We start from the raw sequence: 9,974 nt of genomic DNA on the forward strand, positions 1-9,974 counted from the left end.
AGAACTGGCTTCATTAAGGATCCTGGCCCTCTGGCGGGAAGGCTCTTTATCTGCCCTACTCTTGGTCAAGTCACAAGAAGCTGTAAAGAGTGAATGGGGAAGCTATTAGTACCTTTGACCAGTTTTCCCCAGTTTCATCTGATATGATTGTCTTGGCCAGAAAATCCCTTAGGCCATCCACAGTGCTGCATCAGATCTCACCAGTGTGTGTGTGTGTTTGTGTGTGTGTGTGTTTGTGTGTGTGTGTGGAGGGGGTTATACAGCCTTGTCATTATGTATAGATTTGTTTAACAACCATTACCATCAAGATGTACACACCTGTAATCCCAGGACTTGGAATGCTTGGCGGGATTACAGAATTGCAGGCTCGAGGCCAACCAGAGCTAGCAGGATTGTGACACTGTAGAGCCTTTACTTATTAGAACTAAGCACCCAGGTTCCCACCCCAACCCTGGCGGCCATTTTCTATCTCCTGTTCCTATGGAAATGGCAGTATCATCAGCAAATTTCCAGAGTGTGGCTTAGAGCTCTGGGCTATATCTTCTAGCCCCACCAACAGTGTGAATGTCTTTCATGTGGTCAACACATGGTCATCCATTTGCATATTTGTGTTGGATACTATTGTGGTTATTTATTTATTTTGCAGTATGAGGAATGGAGCTTAGCCTTTCATATGGTAGACAAGCACTCTATACTCTAGTAGTCTTATTGTGCTATAAATCCTGATGGCTTTTGTTGCCCTAGTTAGGGTTTCAATTATGCTGATGAAACACCATGGCCAATAGCAACTTGGAAAGGTAAGGGTTTATTCTCCTTACACTTCCAGCCAGGTAACAGTTCATCCTCCAGGAAGGCAAGGTAAGAACTCAAGGAAAGAAGCTGGAATTGAAGCAGAGGCCATGGGTAGAGGGAGTACTAATTAGTGACTTACTCCACATGGCTTTCTTAGACTACTCTCTTAGAGAACCTAAGACCACCAGCCCAGGGCTGGCACCACCCACAGTGAGCTGGGCCCTCCTACATCAATCACTAATTAAGAAAATCTCTTGCATGCTTGTCTGCAGCCTGACTTATGGAGACATTTTCTCAATTGAGGTTTCCTCTTCTCACCTAAGTCCAGCATCTCAGGTGTCTGCCTGCCTTCTGTGTGTCCTCTTCAGCGAGGGTCTGTTTGTAGCTTTGCCCATTTCTTGCTGGCTTCCTTTCTATTGCTGAGCCTCTAGCACTCTTTGTGTATTGTAGATACAGAGTCTTTGCTTGACATGTAGAGGGTGTGTGGTCTCTCCCAGTCTGCAGCACGTCTCATGGCACTGAACAAAAGTTGTACATTCTGAGGGTGTCACTTCACCATTTTTACCTGTTACAGATCATGCTTCTTTTGTTATAGTGTCAAAGAACTTTTGATCTAGGCCCAAGAGTTTCATCTGTTGTTAATATACAAATCTGTGATCAGTTCTGAGCTGAGTTTACAGAAGATTTGATGGTTGAGGTTAAGCTTTTGTCATATCCAGGAGGAAACAGCCTTGGAGACATTAAAGAATTACTCAGCACCATACAGCAAGGGTCTGGGAAAACCAGTTTCCAGCTGGAGCCCATGTGCCTTTTCCCAGCACCTACTAGCCAAATAGCATCTGGGTAGGCTTCCGAGATGGGCTAGGACCTACTAGATGGAATGTAGCGAGCATCTTGATTACCCTTTAAGGCCGTGCATCTGGCAGCTCCCCTGAGAGAAGGTCATTCAGTTGTTCAACAAACTTGGGCAGCATTTGCCATGTGTTAGCTGAGTTAGGCATGTCTGAAACCCAGGATTCTCTCAGGGACCTCATAGCCTTAGTGTGATGGGGAGCAAAGCTGACAGAAGTCGTAAGGTTCTTGGTGCTGAGGAGGGTATTGCTACCAGATCTGGAGAAGCCAAACATCTGTGAGTTCAGAGGAATAAGTTTAAACTCCTTACGTTTATGAGGAAGGATTCAAGGAACGGGAACAGCAGATGCAGAGTCTCAGAGATCTCCCTAAAAGCCTGGGTGCTGCCTGCTGTAGGGGAATGAAGGTGGTCAAAGGGTCCAGGTTTGTCACAGACCTATCCCTGTGATCCCCTGTGGAGTATGGAGAAATGAGGTGGGAACTTCTGGTTTCTTTGGAAAGTCAATTTGTTGGATGGTGTTTTGCTGGGGCAGACACATGAAAGAGTGTTTTCATGAAGGGGCCACAGGTATTTTCCTGAAGCAGACACAGGTGAAAGGATATTTTGTTAAAGCAAACATGTTAAAGGACACATGATGTTAAGAAGGACCCAACAGACAGTGGATGGTATTGGTACACCTTACCATTGTTTGTTTGTTGTTGTTGTTGTTTTTTGTTTGTTTGTTTGTTCTTCGAGACAGGGTTTCTCTGTGTAGTCCTAGCTGTCCTGAAACTCACTCTGTAGACCAGGCTGGCCTTGAACTCAGAAATCCACCTGCCTCTGCCTCCCAAGTGCTGGGATTAAAGGTGTGTGCCACCACTGCCCGGCTTACCTTACCATTGTTTATTGGTCATCGTCGGGACTCCACAGAGAGGAACACACCAAAACACTTCTGGTGCTGTGCTGCTGGCTTTTTGCTGCTTCTGAGGACTCAAACCGATTGACAGAGTGATGTCAGCTAATACAAACTCACGGTTTTGCTAAGACAGACTCATATGCTGAGGCAAGACTCATGGAGGATACGTGATGTTTGGAGAGAGTATAAATAGGACCCAACGGACAATGACGAGGGGCTTGACTTGCTTGCATAGCTAGCTTTGCAGTGCTTCTTGGTCTCGAGTCTTGGCTGATCTTCTCTTCGTTGAGAAAGGCACAGTAAAGATTTTCCTTGCATCTCTGGTGGTCCTGGTCCCCCCCTGCTGACCCATGCTGATTCTGCTGAGGTCTGACTGTGTCTGCTAGGTCATGCCACCACTGCTGATTTGTGTTTACTATCCCAATGCTACCAAACTGGACTGCTGGTATATTTGTGTAGTGTTTGCAAGTGGATCAAGCCACCACTGATGATTCCAGTGAACTGAACTGCTGATTCCCTGACAATGCAGATGGGATTTGCTCCAAAGAACAATTTCTAAACAGGTCCACTGCCCCTGTGTCCTAATAACCTTTCTTTTCCACTACCTCTGATGATGGTGGTGGGCTAAAGCATTTAAGAACCATCATTAAAATTAGAGTTGAGAAAAATTAAAGCTTAGAGGGAAAGCTCCCAGGATGATGCTCAGAACAAGCTATGGGCATACTGGTAGGTAGAAGGAGCAGTGAAGAGATGGCATCTTGTTCTCAGGATGGCATCTGGTCTTGGCCACAGGGAAGGAGGATGGGGGAGGGAGTTCCCAGCTTTGGTATGGCACCTTGCAGGATGGACAGATGACCTGGTAAAACAACAGTCTGCAAGAACCCCCTGGCTGCAGCAGCCAGAACCCTTGCTGGTTCCAACTGCCTTAGAGGTAGCACTCTGGGAATCTGTCAACCTCTTCTGCTGTCCAGCCCCAGGTATCCATAAGAAGAGCTCATGTGAAAAGTTTGAGTCAGGCACAATGAACTTGGGGGATCCCCTTACCTGGCTTTAAGAGTCACTATGTGCTGTGATGCTGTTTCTTCATCCCAGGAGGGTTGGGTTCTCCAGTAGCAGAACCAGCAGGGCTGGGCCAGGATGCAAATCTGTCTATGAGTACCAGGCCCATGAGGTCTCAGGAGCCTTCCGTAGAGGCCTAAGCTCTTGTCTGGGACTATGTGTGTCTCAGGCAACTATTTCTTCTTCAGTGTTGTAAAACGCCCCAGATTAGGAGGTAGGAGAGAGTACCTGAACTGTGTGGAGCTCATCCTGGGAACCTTTCTTCTTCCTTAGTCCCTCCTCCCTCCTCCTACATCCCTCCTCCCTCACTTACTCATTCTTTCATTCAGCAAAAGTTCAGACTGTCTCCTCTGGGCCCAGCCCTGGGCTGGGCGATGCCTGGAACTTGAGATGATTCAAACTGGTGTCTGCCCTTGGGGTGCTCCCAGCTTCTGGTGAGGAAGGAGGCAGAGTACACAAACAAGAGGAACTGATTAAGCCTCAGAAGCTCTAGGCAGGTGGACAGGTGGGGGCAGTCAGGAGCCTTAGAGGAGGAGCAGGAGATAAACAAAGGTGGACATGGGTGTTAATAGAACAGTGACACACAGAGAGGAGAGCTTGTGTCTGCAGAGATAAAGAGGCATTCAAGTGCAGGGGGTGTACAAAAAAGCACAAGCAGGTGAGATGGTCCTGGGAGCTGGGGTGCTAGACAGAGGCTATGGGTGGTGTGCTGCCCCATGATGTGCAGGTGTTTCCTCTCCTGGATCTACTTCCCACTTTAAGGAGGGTGGTTGAGACTGGTGATGGGTGGGCGGGTGGGTGGGTGTAAAGGCACCAAGCACCAGCACAGGGTCACAGGTAAGGCATAGCACCAGGAACCCCTGGTTTGGAGCAGGGAGCAAGCTGAGGGCCAGTAATGGAGGCAGCAGCTGGAAAGATAACCAGGGGCCAGAGCCCCAGGAACTAGCTCTGGGAAACTGAGGCAAAGAGTCAGAAGGGCCACCAAGGCAGTTCAGACTAGCCTGGTGTGTATGTGTGTGACACACAGGTGTTATTTCTCACAGATGATGTGGGCTGTGTGGTACCATCTGAATGTCTGCGGGCCTGTGGCGCTGAGATTGGCTGCTCCAACATTGCCTACCCGAAGCTGGTCATGGAGCTGATGCCCATAGGTAAGTGTCTATGTCATGTACATATGAAAGGTCCTAGTGAGTAAGGGTTGGAGTTATGGGGTCTGCTCTATGTCCTGTATGAATCCCTGTGCCATGCAGTCAGCCAGACAGAAGTGCCCATAAGTAAAAACACAGGCTTCCCACGTCAGCTCTGTCTCCTTCCTCAGACTGCTTAGCTGGGCTCATCTTCATTTAAAGATAGGGAACTTGAGGATGGAGAGATGGTTTAGTGTTGGGAAGATCCTCTCGCAGAGGATCCTGGCTTGGTTTCCAACACCCATATGGAGCCTTACCTGAGCTCCAGTTCCAGGGGACCAGGCCTTCTCTGCTGGCCTCTGAGAGCTCCTGCATACAGATGACAGACATAAACCCATGCAAGGGAATGTACCTACACATAAAATAAATCAGTCTTTAAAAAGGAAGGACTAGAGAGATGAGGTAACCTACCGAGGTCACAGCATGTGTGTCACCTCTGCAGAAAGGCTGTCTACTGCCTTGTCATGACCTTTTTGTGAACACCTTCTCTTATGAGGAAGCTGAGGCCCAGGACAACATGGAAACTGAAGTCCACTGCTCAGTCCTTTGAGATCAGGAGTCCAGGACCCTCAGCACCCATATTTACAAGAACAAGCTTCCTCCTTCAACAAGATTCCTGTTGCCAGTAAGAGAGCCATGGGCAGGTTTTGACTTTCCCCCATGGTTCTTTGTGGTAGCCGTGCTAATCAAGTATTGGGCAGTAAGTTCCCAGCCAAGGAAGTGTGCAAGCAGAAGCAACAGTCTAGGGCTGGGGGAAGTCTCACCCTAAGCCCAGATCTCTGAGCCTTGCAGTCTTGACTCATCTGGATGCGGCCGCTCTTCCCTTCCTCCCTCCTTTCTTCCCATAGGGCCCACCCCAAATGCAGATACACATACCTGGGAAGAGACCTTGGCTCTGCTATGTGCCGGTGCAGTTATGTAGAGCAGGCCACTTCTCTGCTTGGAGCCTGATGTCCTCATGTGTAAATTGAGGATAATGAGCCTACCCACCTTAAGGGTTGTTGCCAAGATTAAGCCTAATGATACAGGGACACTGCTGGCACAGGGCCTGACCATACTGTGGACTCCCACCTAGGCTTCCCCTTCCATACTGAGCCAAGGACTCAGCCTAGCACTGACATATACTTGTTGAGTCTCTAGCCCTTTGTAAGCCCTGAGCTCCCTGTCTGAGAAATGGGTACAATAAACACCACGTCAACCCACTTCCTAAATACCAAGGGGGCAGGGCAGGTAAATGTTGGGGGAACCATGCCTTAACTCACTTTCCTTTGAGCCCTATCCTAGTCAGTCTGAGTAGTGACCAGAGCAGGTCATAGGATGCCTGGAAGTCACACTGCAGAACTGAGGTCAGGCTATACCACCACCTCTTTCTAGGAATGAAATAGAGGCAAGGAGTCTGTCTGCTAAAGAGGAGGGAACACATAGGAGGTGACCAGACTGAGCACCATAGCACTGAGTGTTCTGAGCCCTTTGGAGCCTGTAAATCCCAAAGTGCTGCCTTGTCTGGCTAGGAACCTCTCACTCAGAGGAAATAGTAGGGTGGATTTCTTATGCCTTCCCTCCACCAAAGCTCTTTCCCAGAGACAAGAAGTAATCTACCATGCCTGCTGGAACTTGCTGTGAACAGGAAGTGTTATGGTAGGGAGTTCCAGAGAGTAGGCCACTGTCTGTCCAGGTGTGGCCTCCCAGTTCAGGGTCCCATGCTTGCTTCCCCTGGCCCATCATTCTGCCCCTGTCCCTGAAGCTCTTAGGCTCCTCACTCTCAGGCAGGTTGGATCCTTCGAAATTGGGACAAGAAAAATGGTTTGTCGTCTCAGGATCTCTAGAAGGTAGAAGACACCAGACTGAGAACAGCCCAAGCCCTGGATAATTTCTTCCGGGCTTCAGGCTCCACCACCCTTGCAGAAGTCGCCCCAGCCCTGCCATAGGCTGCCCCTTGAGTCCTGCTCACTTCCAGTATCCTCATCCGGGTCACAGTGGGGGGCTCTGTTCTGCCCTCAGGTCTTCGGGGGCTGATGATAGCCGTGATGATGGCTGCTCTCCTGTCCTCGCTGACCTCCATCTTCAACAGCAGCAGCACGCTCTTCACCATGGACATCTGGAGGCAGTGTCGGCCAGGCGCAGGAGAGCGGGAGCTGCTGCTGGTGGGACGGTATGGGAGAGGCAGCGAGGGGCTTCCACCGCACCTCTATCTACCCGTGGGGCCCTCACCAGATTTGGGTTTTGAAGGATGCATAGAAATTTGCTATGCTGAGAAAGAAAGAGACCAAAGTATCTGGGGTACATTTGTCATCCCAAGCTGCCCCCTGTTATGGGAATCAGCTTCCCCGACTACACCAGAGATCTTTCTGAGCTTTCTGGTTTGTTCAAGCGACCCTAAATGAATCCCAGAGTAATCCTCAAACTGGCCACACCCAGGCCACAAGGGTGCCCCTGTCTCAGGCCTCTGAGGACCTGCCCTTTCCTCCTGCCACTCGATTTTAACTTACTCGGCCCACTTATGGCCTCTGTTAAGAATCTTGTCCTCTGTAGAGTGAGCAGTCACCACTGTGCTCCAGGTCACTGCCAGATACTTCCCTCGAATGAAGGGCCATAATATGTCCCCCTGCAGGACATTTCTATCCTACTCCTGTGCTTGGTCCTGTGTGTGATGGGACAGGCCCAGAGCAATGGAGAGTGGACACCTAGTGTGCCTCCTTTCTCACTAATGAAGACTTCCTCCTGGAGCCTGGCTGCCAGGCCTGGAGCAGGGTCTCCCAGTAGTTGCCCTGTGATACAAAGCAGCCAGCCAGCTTCTGTGAGAAGAGCCCTGTTGGGGCATGCCTGGGAGCCAGGGTGTCAGGAGCTCATCTGTAGTCAGGGAGCCTCTGGCTTTTGTAGCAGTTCAGACTCTTATCTACCAGATCTGGTCACATGACTTCTGACCACCTGTCTGCTCCTGCCTCTGCAGCTGCTGTGTGACCAGAGGCTAGTCCTTCTGAGACAGCTTTTTCCTTGATAGAAACCCCTTCAGATTCCCAGCTTCTAGGCTCTGGACATCTCCCTGTTCCACAGTGGGTCTCCCATTCTCTGGCCTGGGACTGTAGTAGCTGGAGCAGCCTGGCCTGTGGCCCTCAAGCCTCCTGTCTCTCTGGTCTCCCAGAAACTGGCTCTTCATAGTCATTCTTACTGTAAGCTGGAGAGCTGTCACAGGTAGCCAAATTGGGGTGTTGTGAGTGGACAGTGGTACCTCTCTTCTTTACTTCCCTCCCTGCTGCTCCATTCTGTCTCTTCCCTTTTTCTATGTCCAGCTGGGCAATATGGAAGACTCTGAGCCCCCTCCTCTCCAACACACACTGGTGTGGTGCCAGCCACCTAGGAGAGATTGGCTGTGAATGCGCCCCTGGGGGCGTTTTAGGAAGTGGCAGACGCCTCCTCATCCAGGGGTTGGGTTTGAACGACGGTCCGGGTCCGCAGTGAGAACACAAGGCCCAGAAGCTGCTGGACCCTCCGGTTGGAGGGTGGAGGACGTGTCAGTGGAGGGCGCCTGGCTTTGAAGAGGCCACGCCCAGCTGTGCGCCAGTCTAAGGGTTAATTAGCCTCAATCAAATCGGCACCTCCTCCTGCCAGCCTCTGCCCCTGGCCTGGCCAGATGCAAAGTGGGAAGGCGGGAAGCAGGGCAGAGAGGAGGTGGGGCAGGGAGGAGGTGGGAACCCCACCCACCTACCTGCACACAATTCGGTGCCTGGCACGGGCTTCGCCCATCGAACTTCTGGGTGAGGGGGGAGAGAATCCAGCCAGGTGGGATTCTAGCACTAACAGGGTGGCGCAACCTTCGAGGCCTCAAGGTTCCCCCAAGGCCCCCAGACCCACACTGCCCCTGAGGTCCCTCAAGCGTGAGACGGGTGGGAGGGGTGAGCAGCTGTTTGCAAAGCCAACTCCAGAGTACCACGACCTTCCAGCAAGCCTTTGGAGGAGCAAAGGGCCACTAGTGGATAGGTTGGGGTCACCCACCAAGGAAGGACTGAGGGCAGAAGGAAGGATATGCTGACTGGGATGGTGCGGTTTCTGCCAAGAAGTCGGAAGATCCCTGAGTGTTCTAAGTTCCACCAGGCTGGCTTAAATCTGAGAGCCACTGTGTCATTCACTGTCTCCAAATGCCTGGCGAGCTCAGGAAAGCACTGCGGGACCCAAGCACGCCTATAGATGTGGCACACAGAGCGGAGAAGGCAGGAGTAGAGCTAAGTAACTGGCAGGGAACCATGGCAGGAAAAGGAGCAAGAGCTCCTGCTTCTTAGTGGCCTGCGCTGAAATGGGCAGAGGGATCCAGAAGCAGGTTTTGGGGAGCGGGGCGAGGTGCAGAGCTGAAGCAGGGCTGACCTCTGCCGCCTGCAGGCTGGTCATCGTGGTGCTCATCGGTGTGAGCGTAGCCTGGATCCCCGTCCTGCAGGGCTCCAACAGTGGTCAGCTTTTCATCTACATGCAGTCAGTGACCAGCTCGCTGGCGCCCCCTGTCACCGCCATCTTCATCCTGGGCATCTTCTGGAAGAGGGCCAATGAGCAGGTGGGTGGCACAGACAGATCTGGTGGGGTTCCCTTAAGGGTACCCCGCAAGTCCTTTGAGATCTTCCTCTGTCTCTCCTTTCCCCAGGGGGCCTTCTGGGGCCTGATGGCCGGGCTGCTAGTGGGCGCCCTGAGGTTGGTCCTGGAATTCCTGCACCCGGAGCCCCCGTGCGGCCAAATAGATACCCGGCCAGCCCCCCTCCGCAGCATACATTACTTACACTTTGCCATTGCCCTCTTTCTTCTCACCTGTGCTGTGATGGCCATTGGGAGCCTACTGAGCCCGCCCCCTCAGCAAAGACAGGTGAGGCAGTCCTGTCTCCTGACCCCAGGTACCACAGGCTCCATTCCTAACCTGTCTCTGATGGATTCCTGACTCTGCTCACATTCAGATATCTGCCTCTTTCTGGTATTCCCACGGTTGAGTCCTAACCCTTCCTGACCCAGAACTTCGTCTTTGTTTGAACTAAGCTTCTTTCTTTAACTGAGCAGCATCCTCTCTGGGGCTGCTATGTCCTTCCACGCCTCTTGTGCCTTTTCTCTGCAGATTGAAAACCTCACCTGGTGGACTCTGGCTCCAAACTGGTCCTTAAGAACCAAAACAGGTAAGTGGGTAACCCTGGCTTTGCTCCTCACCCCACCTCCA

The 9,974-nt window shown here is 51.5% G+C and overlaps 1 protein-coding gene across 2 annotated transcripts in view; it reads left to right on the top strand.

Moving 5' to 3' along the window:
* The window catches only part of Slc5a10 (solute carrier family 5 member 10), a 47,005-nt gene that overhangs the window by 35,893 nt on the left and 1,138 nt on the right, over positions 1–9,974 (top strand). Inside the window, exons 10-14 of one of the 2 annotated variants that reach the window (XM_034506033.2) lie at positions 4,643–4,750; positions 6,788–6,938; positions 9,161–9,329; positions 9,417–9,632; positions 9,876–9,933. In XM_034506033.2, the coding sequence (XP_034361924.1) occupies positions 4,643–4,750; positions 6,788–6,938; positions 9,161–9,329; positions 9,417–9,632; positions 9,876–9,933 (702 nt within the window). The remainder of the gene's footprint in view (positions 1–4,642; positions 4,751–6,787; positions 6,939–9,160; positions 9,330–9,416; positions 9,633–9,875; positions 9,934–9,974) is intronic. The other variant, XM_076936685.1, reaches the window with a different exon arrangement.

This window comes from Arvicanthis niloticus, chromosome 6 (assembly GCF_011762505.2).
Source record: "Arvicanthis niloticus isolate mArvNil1 chromosome 6, mArvNil1.pat.X, whole genome shotgun sequence".
Lineage (NCBI taxonomy): Eukaryota > Metazoa > Chordata > Mammalia > Rodentia > Muridae > Arvicanthis > Arvicanthis niloticus.